This window comes from Brachyhypopomus gauderio, chromosome 8 (assembly GCF_052324685.1).
Source record: "Brachyhypopomus gauderio isolate BG-103 chromosome 8, BGAUD_0.2, whole genome shotgun sequence".
Taxonomy (NCBI): Eukaryota; Metazoa; Chordata; class Actinopteri; order Gymnotiformes; family Hypopomidae; genus Brachyhypopomus; species Brachyhypopomus gauderio.
Genome location: NC_135218.1, coordinates 22,713,753 through 22,731,252, shown reverse-complemented (window position 1 = coordinate 22,731,252; position 17,500 = coordinate 22,713,753). Strand labels below are relative to the sequence as shown.

The 17,500-nt window shown below is 50.8% G+C and overlaps 1 protein-coding gene across 1 annotated transcript in view; it reads right to left on the bottom strand.

The window, feature by feature from the left end:
* The window catches only part of tanc1a (tetratricopeptide repeat, ankyrin repeat and coiled-coil containing 1a), a 71,544-nt gene that overhangs the window by 28,138 nt on the left and 25,906 nt on the right, over positions 1-17,500 (bottom strand). The window contains exons 6-16 of the mRNA XM_077016053.1: positions 15,865-16,093; positions 14,045-14,317; positions 11,345-11,470; positions 10,437-10,721; positions 9,839-9,975; positions 7,198-7,429; positions 5,511-5,677; positions 3,937-4,526; positions 2,638-2,746; positions 2,309-2,431; positions 258-494 (exon numbers count right to left, since the gene is read on the bottom strand). Coding sequence (XP_076872168.1) covers positions 258-494; positions 2,309-2,431; positions 2,638-2,746; positions 3,937-4,526; positions 5,511-5,677; positions 7,198-7,429; positions 9,839-9,975; positions 10,437-10,721; positions 11,345-11,470; positions 14,045-14,317; positions 15,865-16,093 — 2,508 coding nt within the window. The remainder of the gene's footprint in view (positions 1-257; positions 495-2,308; positions 2,432-2,637; positions 2,747-3,936; positions 4,527-5,510; positions 5,678-7,197; positions 7,430-9,838; positions 9,976-10,436; positions 10,722-11,344; positions 11,471-14,044; positions 14,318-15,864; positions 16,094-17,500) is intronic.

Sequence of the window (17,500 nt, the reverse complement as noted above, 5' to 3'; positions counted from 1 at the left end):
TTGTGTATTATCATCGATTATGACTGTAGACAAGAGAAACAATTCTTGGCCAGTACATTTCTGCAGAGAAACCTCCAGATTGCTTTGGGTTCAAATGACTTTCCATGACATCAGCAAGACAAAGAGTTACAGCTAAAGCACTGAGACAAACAGCTTTAGAGACAAACTATTGCTTTTTGTAAGAGTGTTTTCATGGTAGCCATTGGGACACAACCTGATCAGGGAGGAGGGGCTAAAGGCTATAAGGCGTGGCTGACCTTTGCCCCTTTCCTGCAGAGCAGCTTGACTGCCCCCAGGTGGCCGGCGGCGGCAGCGTAACACAGGGGCGTCATGCCGTTCTCGGACGCCCCGTCCACGGGAGCGCCGAACTCCAGCAGCAGGGACACCATCTCCAGGTGGCCCAGGTGGGACTGCACGCACAGCACGGGGGCGCCGTTGAGCACCTCAGTGCGGTAACACACGCTCGCCCCACCCAGGATCAGCAGCCGAGACACCTGGGGACACAGGTGGGGTCACAGGTGGGGTCACAGGTGGGGACACAGGTGGGGTCACAGGTGGGGTCACAGGTGGGGTCACAGGTGGGGTCAGGCTCCTCCATTGCTCACACAGACTCCACCAATTTGTTGCGCTCATTGTGGTTTTCACAAATACATCAGTCCCCACTCATAACGCTCAATTAACCCCCCAAATCACCCCCACACCAATCCTCCTCACATCAACCCCCCACACCAGTGCTCCTCACATCAACCCCCCACACCAGTCCTCTCCAAATCAACCCCCCACACCAGTGCTCCTCACATCAACCCCCCACACCAGTCCTCCTCACATCAACCCCCCACACCAGTCCTCTCCAAATCAACCCCCCACACCAGTGCTCCTCACATCAACCCCCCACACCAGTCCTCTCTAAATCAACCCCCCACACCAGTGCTCCTCACATCAACCCCCCACACCAGTCCTCCTCACATCAACCCCCCACACCAGTCCTCTCTAAATCAACCCCCCACACCAGTGCTCCTCACATCAACCCCCCACACCAGTGCTCCTCACATCAACCCCCCACACCAGTGCTCCTCACATCAACCCCCCACACCAGTGCTCCTCACATCAACCCCCCACACCAGTGCTCCTCACATCAACCCCCCACACCAGTCCTCTCTAAATCAACCCCCCACACCAGTCCTCTCTAAATCAACCCCCCACACCAGTCCTCTCTAAATCAACCCCCCACACCAGTGCTCCTCACATCAACCCCCCACACACACACATAAACATGTTTCTGGATTTGACAGGATGTACCACATCTTAATTCTGGTACTACAGTCCGGAGCCTCTAGCAGAGTCATGTGATCACCGTACACAAAACAGAGAAACAGCCAATCTCCTCCTACACTGGGTTTTGAGAGGCAAAGACAAGAAAGGAATTCTTCAAAACTGAATCAATAAAGCGCCAGTGTCTACAGACCAATTGAGGTGTGTGTGTGTGTGTGTGTGTGTGTGTAAGAGAGGAATAGAATGGCTTCAGTAATGAAAAAGCTCTCTAGTTATGAATTCAACCAGTGAAACAGCAAATATGATCAGTTCCCTTTGAGCCCTTATTCACAATTAATCTAATGGTAGAACACATGGAGATACACTCGGCGTCGTGGAACAGATGAAGACCACCGGCCTCCTTATTGAAGAGAACAGCATGGGGTGGAGGTCTGTTAGCAGTGACGGAGGTCTGTTAGCAGTGACGGAGGTCTGTTAGCAGTGACGGAGGTCTGTTAGCAGTGACGGAGGTCTGTTAGCAGTGACGGAGGTCTGTTAGCAGTGGTGGAGGTCTGTTAGCAGTGGTGGAGGTCTGTTAGCAGCTGCATGAGGCAGGGCACTTTAAAGCAGAGGAAACATCATCTCTTATTTATCCAAACATCTCACCAGACGGCTGTCAAGGACGAAGGTGTGCGTGCTCATGTGCACACACACACACACAAGCACACACGCATTTCATTAAAACAAGGAAATTACAATGACAGTCCAGACTAGAGCAATTAACATATAACAGAATTAATTAATAAATATGATGATGTAAGCCCATTTGTTCAGAAGGCTTCAGCGTTAATTACTGCGGCCGGCATGTCTTATGCAGTCGTCATAGTGACTCTGACATTCACGCTCTCCCTGTGAGCTCTGAATGCAACAGGGTCTGTAATTAGATGAGTACACTAACCCTGAAAATGGCTTTGATGACGCCCCAACGGGTGGGCTTGTGTGTGTGTGTGTGTGTGTGTGTGTGTGTGTGTGTGTGTGTGCGCGTGTCTTCATGTACCTTAACATTGGGTGTGTAGAGATTTCTGAGAGAGGAGAGGGCAGCAGAGAGGCTGTCTGTACTGGTACTGATCCACAGAGCCTGAAGAAGACTTGAGGAGAAACCCGTCTTCTTACTGTGGCCCTGAGAGGAGGGGAGAAGGAGAGAGAGAGAGGGAGAGAGAGAGAGAATGTATATAACTCAAGTGTCATCACTAATTAACTCCATTAGGTGCTAAATGGAACAAGAAATACGTTTGCAAGCTCATTAAGTTGCCTGTACACAAAACTGACTTATTTGTGTGTGTGTGTGTGTGTGTGTGTGTGTGTTTCAGCAGCTACGTTCTCTACCTTGAAGATGTGTGCTTTGAGGATATGGTGACCCAGTTCCATGGTCTGCTGCCTGTTCAGCTTTCCATCTTGTCGAGAGAGCATGAAGGCCAACAGTGCGTGTCCACTCCTGTATCACAACACCCGCTATCATCATCATCATCATCATCATCATCATCGTCATCATCGTCATCTCCACCAGTAATTACAGCAGCAGCATAACCATCATCACTATGATGTCATTTCTGAGGTCAGTTATCTGGACCGCAGATGGAAGTGCTCATGACACCAGTCCAGGACTGGATGAGCAGGAGAGTGAGAGCAGGTTGGGTCTTTGTCAGGCCAGACGGATGTTACTGACACAAGGCTGAGGATGATGCCATCAATCAAGCCACTGTTGGAGAGCATGTCCCATACTGCTGGGTCATATTTCTATAGCTATCGTAGACCTTCAAACTAACAGAGTTTCAGCAGATCCACCCCCAGACACTGCTGTGCGTCACACTGGATGTGACTGATTACACGCTGATTAACACCGTCTAGACGGCCTCACGGCAGAGGACGAATCGGTGAACGTTATTCGCCTCCTCCGGGCCCCGCTCATCCGGACAGCACACTGCGTGTAGGCTGCCGTTAAACACACTTGTAAAAGGCCGCGCGTGGTTTATGCGGCGTTCCCAGCCCGAGAGCCTCTCTGCAGAGCAGCCTGGCCGTGTGATGTGTGTGAAGTGGGCGGGGCTGAGTGCACTCTGCCTCCCCGTCGTGCGAGGACGAGGCAGCGGGGATGGGGCTCGATCGGGCCGCCGGTACTCCACGAGCCGGGAGTGGTGAGTAATGTGTGTGACGGCGGCTCAAGAGGACGGGAGTGGGGAGAGTGATCGCACACCCACACGGGCCGCACGCGCACGCAATGGGCATCTCGCACGCTGGCATCACACCACTGCTCGAACACGACCAGCTGGCCACAGCACCTTGCAGTGCAGAGGAGGAAGCTCACGTCACACCAGATACTTCCGGACATTCCCGGACATTCCCGGACATTCCCGGATATTCCCGGATATTCCCGGATATTCCCGAATATTCCCGGACATTCCCGGACATTCCCAGACATTCCCGGATATTCCCCTGGGTAAGCTAACTCTGCTCTCTCACAGCTGTCCCCTCCCCCGTCACCAGCACATTTGTTACTGAGAAATACAGTTCCACTATGACATTAGGAAAAGACAGATCAGAATATACTTTTATGCCCCTCCCCCCTTTACAAAATCAATATCTCAGAATGCAAAGTGTCTCTGGAGAGGAAGTGAAGTCATCGCTCACCTCGGGTCGCACAGGAAGTCGGTGCTGTCGCCGTCCGCCCTCCACACCAGCCACTCCCGGAAGGACGGGTGACAGAACATACGCGTGCGGTCCCGCCGGGCCACCAGGAAGCACGACAGCCCCTCCATGCGCTGCTGGAAGTCGGGCCACTCCAGCGCCCCCTGCAGGCCGCCTGCGTTCAGCGCGCGGAACAGCTGCTCGTCGGTGAGCGGGTGCAGCGAGGCCAGCGCCACGTTCAGCACCGGCACCGCCCGCTCGAACGCCGCCGGCGTGGGGAAGCGAGCCGCGCACTGCAGCTGGTAGAGCTCGGACAGCGAGCCCGGCCCCGTCTGGCACGCGGGGATGGTGCTGAGCGAGCGGCCCTGCTCCAACAGGTCCAACGCCAGCGTCAGGTACAGGTAGGAGCCCTGGCTACGGGACACCAGGAGAGAGGTCAGCTTGGCCGGCGTCTCCACCTTGGGGTCGGCGGCCAGGACGGAGGGCGCGCGCTCCACCCTCTGCTGCACGTACGCGTGCATGTCGGCCACGATCGCCTTGTTGTGGAACTCGTCCAGGGAGATGGCGGGAAAAGGAAGGCGGCTGGTCACTTCCTGCAAGAGAGCACATACCGCAATGCATGCTGGTCTAGGAAATCCTATCAAATACGTTACACAAATCTGTCTGTTGCTTCTTGCTCCCATGTAGAAACGATGGTCCATGGAAATGAGAACGTAGAAGGGTGGCTGTCTGTACCCAGACTGAACCTGCGATGTGCAGTTTAGTGCCGGTGTTGACCCAGCACACCTACACGCTCAACCTGAGAGTTTGCAAAGGCAAAGCCAAAGTCATGAGGCTTGTTCTGTCAGACATGCTCCACTACCTCAGTTCACTTCGGTTCAGACGTCACTCAGGCTCCAAGCTTTAGCTCGCTCAAAAATCAATACATCATTATCCTCCAGGCTCCTGCCTCACTTTACACAGCAGCAGGAGATCAGACAGATCAGACAGGCTGAACCAGGAGCCATTGCTAGAATGTTCTCTCTTTTACTGTTGATCTTTGCCATTATCTCAAAAATTGGTCAAGGTGAGTATTTGCACAGTGGAACTGTTTATGGAACCCAGAAAAAGGCCCAAAAAAAAAAAAAAAAACCTCAGAGAAAGGGACACGCAGAACATGACCCAGTTTCCATTAAGAGCGCCTGCTTTAAACGCTCAGAATATCTCTCCATCGTCTCTGAACACCAGTCCGCCTCTGACACACCGGCCACAGCAACCACAACTGAAGATTCCCCTGTCAGAGCAATTTACCCTACACTCATCTTACACAACTGGCATCTGAAATATTGGACCACACCACCCAGAGCAACACTAGACTTCAGGCACCAGTAATAATGTTTGAGCATTAAGCAGTTCTTTGGTCTTCCAGCAGTTTTGCATTCCTGGTGGTCTGACCAGTCAACGATACTAAAAGTGTGGTGGCATCTGACTGGGTTCCACACCTCCACAACCATCTCGGAGCACTAGTGGGACATTCAGCAGCTGAGGGAAAGGCTCAAGGATTGAGGAGTGAACCCAGGCCGAACTGATGAACTCACCAGCAGGTTGACCCTCACGGTCACAACCAGTTTGAGCCAGGTGGGGAACTTTGAGATGATCTTGGAGATGAACGAGGCGATGGTGTCTCCATAGTCAGGCTTGTGAAATTCAGCCTCGTTCAGCCCGTCCACCAGAATGATGTAGTCGTCCTCTGTGATCTTCCTCTCTGCCCGAGACATAGGAGGAGAAAGAGGAAGAGGAAGGGTTAGGAGGACCAGGGTCCCTGTGCTCATCCTGCCCCGCCATGATCCAGGACCTTCAGGCCCATTTTCAGGTGGTTTCAGCGATCACCAGAACATCAGTTCTCTTTCTGCCGTCAAACACTACCTGAAATCCTTAATTGTAGCAAAATGTTTGTGAAATCATACATTTGCACTTCAAACACACACAACCACAGATCTTCATCTTCTTCTTCTTTCGGCAATTCCCATTTAGGGGTCGCCACAGCGGATCAAACTCCTCCATCTGGCCCTGTCCTGAGTGTCCTCCACTGACACACCAGCCACTCTCATATCCTCTACCACTGCATCCATAAACCTCCTCTTAGGTCTACCTCTCCTCCTCATGCCTGGACGTTCCATCCTCCATCCATCCTACCAATATACATTTACATTTACGGCATTTAGCAGACGTTATCCAGAGTGACTTACAAAGTGCTTTGCTTCTGATCACAGAATACATCCTAGGTAATAGTACGGATAGGCCAGAATTCAAGACACCATTGAGTCAGACTACTACTAAACTTCAGGAGTCAATGTCATTACCTAGTGTTTTGCAAGTTAGACGTATATATATACACCTCTCCTCCCTCCTCTATACATGTCCAAACCATCTCAATCTCGCCTCTCTAACTTTATCTTCAAAACATGCTACATGTGCTGATCCTCTAATAAACTAATTTCTGGTCCTATCCTTCCTCGTTACTCCAAATGAGAATCTCAACATCTTCATCTCAGACACCTCCATCTCCCTCACCTGTCTCTTTGTCAGTGCCACTGTCTCCAGTCCATACAACATAGCAGGTCTCACTACTGTCCTATAGATCTTTCCTTTCATTCTAGCCGACACCCTTCTATCACAGATCACCCCAGACATTTTATGCCATCCACACCACCCTGCCTACACTATCTTCTTTACCTCTCTTTCACTTCCTCCATTACTCTGTACCCTCAACCTTAAGTAGGTAAACTTATCAACCTTCACCAAATCAACTCCTTGTAACTGGACCTGTCCACCGTTTGCCCTCTCATTCACACACATGTACTCTGTTTTACTCCTGCTCACTTTCATTCCCCTGCTCTCCAAAGCATATCTCCATCTTTCCAAGCTCACCTCCACCTGCTCCCTACTCTCACTACAGATCACAATGTCATCAGCAAACGTTATAGTCCAAGGGGACCCCACACAACTGCAGATACTTTTCTTTATTTTAGTGTGTGTGAAAGGGTTCACTGTGGTGCAGCGTGTTGAGGACTCACCCTTGCGGAGTGTGTTGAGGACTCACCCTTGCGGAGTGTGTTGAGGACTCACCCTTGCGGAGTGTGTTGAGGACTCACCCTTGCGGAGTGTGTTGAGGATTCACCCTTGCGGAGTGTGTTGAGGACTCACCCTTGCGGAGTGTGTTGAGGACTCACCCTTGCGGAGTGTGTTAAGGACTCACCCTTGCGGAGTGTGTTAAGGACTCACCCTTGCGGAGGAGGCTGAGGGGTTCAAGCACGCCCCGGCGGAAGGCGGTGACGGGGTCCTGCACACAGGAGCGGAGGCTCAGGAGACTCTGGAGCTGGTGCTCTCGCAGCAGGAGTTCCCTGTAGGGCCCGAGACGTGGAGCACGACACAGCAGCGCAGACACGCTGTGCACAAACTCCGGCACCAGGCACGTGTAGGTGTTATCGGCCTGGCAGTAGTGGTACGCTACCACCTGGGGCATGATGGGTAGGAAGACAGAGAGACAGAGGATTAGGGAGAGAAAAAGAACACTGATCAGTGATCAGGCCTGTGTTCACACATCTGCTGGAGGAGCCTGTATCTCCTCATGTCTTTAAACACTTGTGAATGATCTCACATGTAAAGACAACTCACATCTCAACCCTTAGCAAGAGAGATGGAACATGAAATCTTCCCACCTTTAAGAAGTGCGTGCGATGCAGGTTAGAGGGGATTTGGAGAAGAGGTGGTACACAGTGAACATTCTCACACTCTGAGCAAAGTCTCACAAACCCCCTTAAACCACCGCGCTTCAGAACTCACGCAGGCGCCAGAGAGGCCGGCCAGCAGATGGCCGATTAAAACGGTGTGACTAGGACACTCAGCACAGAGGAAGGCCAGATGCAGATAGCAAACATGTCGTCGTTCCCCACATTAGGAGCGGAGTGAGGTGTCAGGTTTGCATGGGAGGTGCTGTTTTTCATGGTACACTAAATTATATTTTAAAAAGCAATCTTGCAGCGTGCTTTCTTAATGTTAAACGGTGGAAGCGTTGAAGAGTCACTGCCAGAATCTGCCATCCACCGCACTGACCTTCTGACTAAAGACCGAGCACACCAGTTTTCTGCTTAAGACTTCGACACACAAATGACAATTCTGAAGGCTCTTCACTATGGAAAAGGGACAAATACAATACCACAACTTTATTAGAGATACACCCACTCCACAATTTTACTTAATATTCTGTGTCAGCAGACAGCCATGATTATCCACGCGTCCACAAAACAATTATCCACAATGCCCCTAAAAAATTATCCACACTGCCACTAACCAAGTACAGTTTTACAGGTTTATACAACCATCACGTCCACACTTACAATGCAGTCATGCGTGTGTTCAAGATTACAGCAAAGCTTAGACAGAATTTTAGACAGCTATGACTACTATTATCAACTATCAAGACTGAATATGAATTACATAGAGAACTCATGTATATAAATACACACCAAGATGAGATTTATTTATCATTCACATATTTTATTTGTTTTCCTATCTCTTTAATTGTTGTTATGGTGACCGGCGTCATCCAGAGGAGGATGGGTTTGATAGATAATAAATATTTTAGAGAGAATGGATATTAGAATATTCGATATTTTAGAGAGTGCTGAATTAGTGACCAATTTCTGCTTCGTCAGGCTGTTTGAGAGAGTTTAATTTGGTGTGTGTTGCAGGACTGGGAGAGAGTCTAACCTCTCAGATTAATAACCTCTCAGATTACTAACCTCTCAGATTACTACCACATGACACAGAGACAGACTCATTCATGCCCTGCAACACAGGACACAGAGACAGATGCATCCATGTCCCGCATAACAGGACACAGTGACTCTCCCATGCTGCTGGCCTCTGCAGCTGGTGTGTAAATTAAACTTTACAGCAACTGTAGGATTGTGTATTGATTTATTTAAACTATGAGGATGTGCAATATGTGTAATCTATTTCTGCAGGCTGGTTTATGAGATAATTGTAAGGCTGTAAGAATTATAGACCATAACAGTTATACAACTGCAATAATTGTGCAAAGAATTATAGAAGTGTGCAATAATTGTAGGGCTGTGTAATAATGATGGAGGTTGTGCTCTAACTGTGAAGCTGGACTACTCAGACATGATGGAGATGTGGAGATGATGACCAATATGGCAACATCAACTCTGGCCTTGCTCAGTCTGCTCTGTGGACTCAGACGTTAGACGCTAGACGCCGTCTGATGGATCTTGTTCATGGTTGGGTTTCCAGCGCTCTCTTGCCTCAGCAGTGTTTGTTAAACGGATGGAAATATTTCATAGTTCATGCTGTCGTCATGGCCTTGATTTGTTTATATTAAAGGCATCCTGCCACATCTCCACTGGTCCAGACCTGCTTATGAGGTGAAGTATGGGTAGTGAAGATCTACCCAGCATGAGTGAAAGGTTTTGAGTGTGTGTAAGTGGCTGTGTGTATTGTTAAGCATTCATATGTATCGGTGGGTTCACGTATGTTTGCACCTTGCTGGTGAGGCGTTTGACAGCCTTCTTTCTGTGACGGTGTGTGTCGGGGTCGTGTGTGTGTGTGTGTGTGTGTGTACCTTGCTGGTGAGGCATTTCATGGCCTCTTCTCTGTGTCGGTGTGTGTTGGGGGTCGTGCGTGTGTGTGTGTGTGTGTGTGTGTGTACCTTGCTGGCGAGGTGTTTTACGGCCTCTTCTCTGTGTCGGTGTGTGTTGGGGGTTGTGTGTGTGTGTGTGTGTGTGTGTGTGTGTGTGTACCTTGCTGGCGAGGTGTTTCACGGCCTCCTCTTTGTGACTGTGTGTGTTGGGGGTTGTGTGTGTGTGTGTGTGTGTGTGTGTGTGTGTGTGTGTGTGTGTACCTTGCTGGCAAGGCGTTTCACGGCCTCCTCTCTGTGACGGTGTGTGTCGGGGGTCGGAGGGCAGCTGCTGCTACGTAGAGGACTCAGAGAGGGAGGGTTCAGGTGGTTGCTAGAGGCAACGCTTGCTCTGCTCACCCCTGTAACACGCACACACACGCGCACACACACACACACACGCACACGCGCACACACACGCACACACACACGCACACGCACACACACGCGTGCGCACACACACGCGTGCGCACACACACGCGTGCGCACACACACACGCGCACACACACACGCGCACACACACACGCGCACACACACACGCGCACACACACACGCGCACACACACACGCGCACACACACACGCGCATTATGCCTGCACAACCACCCACTGGAGCCCTGTCATGGGCAAAGAATAGAAACCCACACAGGGAGATTTCAACATGGGTATCACTGCAAACTTTAGAAGCAGGACGAACACCTAATGTAATGTGAACACATGAAGTGTTATGAACACATGAGACAGTATTAACACATGACTGTATGTGATTATCCAGCACAGGGTCTAGTCTGCTGGTGCTGAAGTCATGAAGGCGTGTGTTCTTACTCTTAGGGGACGACCCCGGGCTGTTGGAGGCAACCTGTCTGATCCGCCCTCCGTGACAGCTGAGCGCCACAAGGCGGGAGATCACTGCTGTCTTCCCAAAGCCCACACCACCCACCACAACAGCACCACGCCCTGGCCCCGCCTCCCCGGCCCCCGACAGAACTTCCTCCAGTCGCTGGAACAACCAATCACGACCCACGAACATGGAATCTGTGGTCACGCTGGGAACCTCAAACAGCAAGGGTTTCAGCATGATGTCCACAGGCTTGTATGGGGTTATTCGAGCTGCAAGGTGAAACACACATTCTCATTAAATTTAGGTACCAGACTTTAAATTTAAGTACCAGGTATTTAAATTTAGGTACAGTGTGTTGAGTAGAGGTAGTGTTTGAGTGCAGGTACAGTGTGTGTGACTAGAGGTAGCATTTGAGTGCAGGTACAGTGTGTGTGAGTAGAGGTAGCGTTTGAGTGCAGGTACAGTGTGTGTGAGTAGAGGTAACGTTTGAGTGCAGGTACAGTGTGTGTGAGTAGAGGTAGCGTTTGAGTGCAGGTACAGTGTGTGTGAGTAGAGGTAGCGTTTGAGTGCAGGTACAGTGTGTGTGAGTAGAGGTAGCGTTTGAGTGCAGGTACAGTGTGTGTGAGTAGAGGTAACGTTTGAGTGCAGGTACAGTGTGTGTGAGTAGAGGTAGCGTTTGAGTGCAGGTACAGTGTGTGTGAGTAGAGGTAGCATTTGAGTGCAGGTACAGTGTGTGTGAGTAGAGGTAGCGTTTGAGTGCAGGTACAGTGTGTGTGAGTAGAGGTAGCGTTTGAGTGCAGGTATAGTGTGTGTGACTAGAGGTAGCATTTGAGTGCAGGTATAGTGAGTGTGAGTAGAGGTAGCGTTTGAGTGCAGGTTCAGGTCAGGTCACCTTTGACCTCCTGGTTCCGGCCGCTGGTGTGTGCCCCGGGCCAGGGTCCTCGCAGGGAGGAACGCAGGGGGACATTACGCTGATCGTCCAGATACTTCAACTCCTCCAGCTTAGTGGTGCTAGTGGCTAGAGAGACAGACAGGCAGAGAGAGAGAGAGAGAGAGAGAGAGAGAGAGAACAAAGGGGATGAGAAGAGAGAAACAGGCAAAGCCAAGACAGACAGACAAACAGGGGGAGAGAGAGAGAGAGAGAGGGAAAGATAGAGAACAAAGGAGACACAGGCAGAGTCAAAACATTGAGAGAGAAAGAGAGAGAGAGAGAGAGAGAGGGAGAGGGAGAGAGAGAGAAGAATTCTTTACCATGACTGCTTGTGCAACAGTGGCAAGAAAACAGAAAGTGTGTGAGTGAAGTGAACCGGGCCTGCAAATGAGAGGTCCAATTAAGACTCCCTCTGCTGGGGAACGGGCCATAGTCTCAGCACTTCTGAAGCCCAGCAGAACCACTGCTGTGTGTGTGTGTGTGTGTGTGTGTGTGTGTGTGTGTGTGTGTGTACATGAGTATGCGTGAATCCTCTAAAAGACAGAGAGGACGTGAGCTGTGCTGTATGAGTGTGCCTATGTGTGAGTGTGTCTGCGTGCACGTGCGTTTGCGTGTGTGTTGTCTTCTGAAGGAGACAGACGGGGAGAGATCCCGGGAGATTGTTTCAGAACTGCGGGTCTGGTTGGTGCAGCAGGCTATGCACACTGTTTCCAGGCAGACTAGAGAATAGTGTTCATCATCCACTACAACACACACACACACACACACACACACACACACACACACACACACACACACACACACACTAAATTTAATGAGTCACATTCTTCATTCTTCTCATTTTTCTATTACACTTTGGTGGGCTCTCTCTCTGTAGTCTAATCTCCCTGATAATCTGTAATCTGCTTGATAATCTGTACCCTCTGCATCTGGATGAGCATGACTTTGCATTTGTTCTTGGGGTGTGGAGACCACGTCCAGGTAAAACACTGGGAGATCTGCAACCCGCTGACGCTGCACCTCGACTGGGCAGGACGCCAAACGCCCGCTGGGACCCGCCAAGACCCACCAGGACCTGCTCATAGATCAGGACTGTGTGTGTGTGTGTGTGTGTGTGTGTGTGTGTATGTATGTGTGTGTGTGTATGTGTGTGAAGCCTTTTAGTGGAATACATTATATTTTCAGTTTGTTAGCATTTCTGTTTAAATTAATTAAGTTATGCTACCATAGCACATTTCTCAGAACCATCAGCACTTTCAACATCCAATCAACACACACACACACACACACACACACACACACACACACACACACACACACACACACACACACACACACACACACACACACACACACACACACACACACACACACACACCCCCATCCACCAGTGGACACGCAAACACCACTAACCTACATGTACCTCCATGTTTTTAGACAGTGGAACCAAACCAGAGACACTCCACGCAGGTACAAACCCCAACACAAGACCTTCGTATCAAGGGGTAAACATACTAACCACCAAGCCACCATGACTACAACAGCTCTGATCGTCAAATGATCTTAGCAGAAGCTCAGTGTCCCTGCTCCACCCATAGTGCTGCGTACTCGACACGGGCCTTACTGCACCATCACCTCACACTCAGAGACACGGGCCCTACTGCACCATCACCTCACACTCAGAGACACGGGCCCTACTACACCATCACCTCACACTCAGAGACACGGGCCCTACTGCACCATCACCTCACACTCAGAGACACGGGCCCTACTGCACCATCACCTCACACTCAGAGACACGGGCCTTACTGCACCATCACCTCACACTCAGAGACACGGGCCTTACTACACCATCACCTCACACTCAGAGACACGGGCCTTACTGCACCATCACCTCACACTCAGAGACACGGGCCTTACTGCACCATCACCTCACACTCAGAGACACGGGCCTTACTACACCATCACCTCACACTCAGAGACACGGGCCTTACTACACCATCACCTCACACTCAGAGACACGGGCCCTACTGCACCATCACCTCACACTCAGAGACACGGGCCTTACTGCAACATCACCTCACACTTAGAGACACGGGCCTTACTACACCATCACCTCACACTCAGATACACGGGCTCTACTGCACCATCACCTCACACTCAGAGACACGGGCCCTACTGCACCATCACCTCACACTCAGAGACACGGGCCTTACTGCACCATCACCTCACACTCAGAGACACGCACCTTACTACACCATCACCTCACACTCAGAGACACGGGCCCTACTGCACCATCACCTCACACGCTTCTGTCCACCTGCAGGAAACCAGAGCTGCTCAGCAGAAGAATCAGTCAGATGCTATAATGAAGTGTCTACTCTGGGGTACACACACACACACACACACACACACACACAAACACACAAACACACACTCCGTCCCTTACAGAAGCTTAATCAAAATGAGTGTGTGGTCTGTAGGACCAGTCTACATCCATTACCTGCTATGACAGCCACACAGAGCATCAAGGCTGCAGGCGTGTGTGAGAGAGGTGGCGTGTGCGTGAGAGGCGGCGTGTGCGTGAGAGGCGGCGTGTGCGTGAGAGGCGGCGTGTGCGTGAGAGGCGGCGTGTGTGTGAGAGGTGGTGTGCACACTCACCTGCCACGGAGTTGGGCCTCGGCGTGCCCAGCGAGCTGCTGTGGTAGGGGGCGGGGCCGTCGGAGGGCGAGGAGGTCAGGGGCGGGGCCAGGCCGGGGCTGGGCTGGTCCTCACCCTGCTCCGCCTCCAGCTCTACTGCAGAGGTGGGGGCTGTGGGTGGAGGCACGCCCAGGCCGCTGTCCTCAACACCTGCACCACCACCTCCACCTTCTCTGCCCCAGTCCAGGCTGGAGCTGCAACGCTCCTCATTCTCACTGGAGCTGGTGACGGTGGCTACGGGTGGAGCGGGTGGAGGGGCAGAGAGAGGGAGATGAAAGGAGAGAAAGAGGGAGAGAGAAGTGAGAGAGAGGGAGAGAGTGAAGGAGAGATGGAGATGAAAAGAGGGTGAGAAGAAGGGAGAGAGATGGAGGGATGGAGAGAGAAAGAGAATGTGGGATAGAGAACAGGAGGGAGGGAGACAGGACAGATGAGTGTAGAAGGACAGGAGACAGAAAGGAGAAGATCAGAAACACAAAGGCAGGACACAAACACACATGTTAGCTCCAACTGGCTGGTGCTTTACCAGACAGTCCTGATGGCTGGTAATGGTGAAGGAGTTTAGCCCTCCTCGCACTGTTGAGTGTGTGTATTGCTGAGTGTGTGTGTGTTGAGTATGTGTGTGTATGTTGAGAGTGTGTATGTTGAGAGTGTGTGTGTGTGTGTGTTGAGAGTGTGTATGTTGAGTGTATGTGTTGAGCGGTTGTGCCGCTGAGTGTGTGTGTTGAGAGTGTGTATGTTGAGTGGTTGTGCCGCTGAGTGTGTGTGTTGAGAGTGTGTGTGTGTGTGTGTGTGTGTGCTCTGTCCTTACTGCATCTCAATAACAGGCTCTATTTTGGGCTCAAAGAAGTGCTGGTGTCCTACTTGAAGGAAGCTCGACTCATGAGCTGAAGAAGAGGCCGTCCCAGTTACACGGCTCAGATGGGCCTGGTACTGGGCCTGGTACTGGGCCTGGTACTGGGACCACACACACAGCCTCACAAATGTGCTTTGTGAGAGGTGTGTGCATTGAGGTGCATGTCTATGAGGGGTGTGTGTGCTTTTAGCTCTTTAATTATTGGTTTGCATGGCATTTGACTGATTATATTTATACATTAAAAAATGTAGGTTTGGTTGAGGTTTGGTGGGTTTGGTGGGTGAGGTTTAGTGATTGATGTTTGGTAGTTGAGGTTTGGTGGGTGAGGTATGGTGGTTGAGGTATGGTGGTTATATATATTTGTTTATGCATAAATGATGTTGCTATGCTTTTTCATGCCTGTATACTACTTCTCTATTAATAAAAATAGATTAGGAAAAATATAAACAGACTAAATATTTCCATTCCTTTCATCACCCAGTTACTGAGGTCAGGCTGTTTGAGTGTGTGTGTGTGTGTGTGTGTGTTTTATGCCATTTAGAAGGCACTAACAGGAAGACGATGTGCTTCATCACTGAACAGATGAGTCTCTGTCCCCGGCATGACTACACACTCTGAGAAGCAGTATGTGGACGTGGGAGGAGACATCACACGGCCTTCTAGTAGCAACCATGGAGACACTGATGCTCTGTGAGACTGGGGACAGCAGCTGTGAACTCAGTGAGGAGCAGGGGCTTCATCAAGCCGCCAGATCCCCAGGTGCTCCACCACATTAAGGAGAGCAGACAAACGAACACCTGTTCAGCCATTGGGCGAGTGTTCGTCGTGCTATGACAATTCTGGGAGGCCACGCCCCTACAAGGCAGAATGGTACAGGCATGCAGGCTGAGTATGTTAACATGTGTGAGTGTGTGTGTGTGTGTCTCACCAATGATGCCGCTGTCTTTGCTCTCCAGTGTAGAGCTGGGGGTGGTGGTGGTAGGGGTGGTGGTGGTGGGGGTGGTGGTTGGGACGCAGGGCCCCGTGCGGCACACCGAGGGCCGCTGCACCGAGCTGGAGCCCAGAGGCAGGCTGCAACTAGGGCTTTCACCACCAGGGGACGCTGTGCTGGTGGTCAGAGTGGAGCTCGGACTGACTCCCTGGCTACTGACTGCACACTATAGAGAAAGAGCGGGAGACAGGGTGAGACAGAGGGAGACAGGGTGAGACAGAGGGAGACAGGGTGAAACAGAGGGAGAGTAGAACATAGAAGAGGAGGTTAAGCCATGTAAAGCGGAGCTGAAATGGCAGAGTCAATGGGGAGACAGAGAGAAGACGAACGCAGAGACCCAAAGTTGCATAGCGATCCTTCTCAACACATAAACTTAACAGCCTTATATAGAAAAAGCTGTAAATATCCAAACTCCTCTGGCCTGCTTCTGAGCAGCACCAGAGTGATTCTGGATCTAGCACACACCGCAGGTGAGTTCCACACAGACACAGCCCTGCTAATGGCATAAAGAACATGACTGCAGGAAGCCAACTAGCACAAACACCATCTCTAGCCAAACGTGTCTCATTTTCACCAGCAGCAGTGAGGGGATTACCAACACCCAGCCACATGCTTCTGGATAACGCCTCCTCGTGCCAGTGGGACGGGACTAACTGCACAAACAGTGGAGTCTCTGTCCCCGAGTCGCCAGACGGTTGGAAGTGCAGTAAATGACGTTAGCACCCTTTTCTTATGTCTGTATTCTCTGAATGTCGATCTTGCGGTGTGAGCTGCGTTTGCTATTTCAAACCCCAGCAGCTCCAACGTGTTCGCTAGACTGGGAGTAGTGACATCATCAGGGCAGGAAATGTCTCATCCTTCTCTCGTCCTCATCCTCGTCACGTTATTGATCGTTTTTTCCTGGTTACAAATGATGATGTAACATCCAGTCCTGTGTTAATCCAATCCTGTGTTAGTCTAATCCTGTGTTAATGCCATCCCGCATTAATCCCATCCTGTATAAATCCTTTTTCGGTGTACTGTCATTGTGCTACGGTATATTATTGAAGAGTTTTGTTGTGGAAGAGGTTTCACTTGTTATTTACATTCTTGGAATGGTTATTCACAGCTAATTTTAAAACTTCATGGCTTTAAAAATATTCATAAATGTGTTGTAGAAGGCCTGCAGTCCAGTTCTCATGCAGGTCTCAGTCTCATCCAGAGAAGACCAAGCCCTAGATCCAGTGATGTCCTCTGTACCGATCTCTGCCTAACTCCACACTCTTACACTCTATATAGGTCAGGGAGAGCGATGAGTTATGTGTGTGTGCGCCCTGGTCTCCAGAGAAGAGCCTCCTGCCAGTGGTAGGCTGATGAAGAACTCTCATGTCCCCCACTTCTAACATGCACATGATGCTCACACACACACACACACACACACACACACACACACACACACACACACACACACACACACCCCCGTGCACATGCGTGTGCCCTGCCCAGCATATCCATGCCCGGGCGTTCCCACAGCGACTCCACAGCGTTCCCTCAGCGTTCCCACAGCGTTCCCACAGCGTTCCCTCAGCGTTCC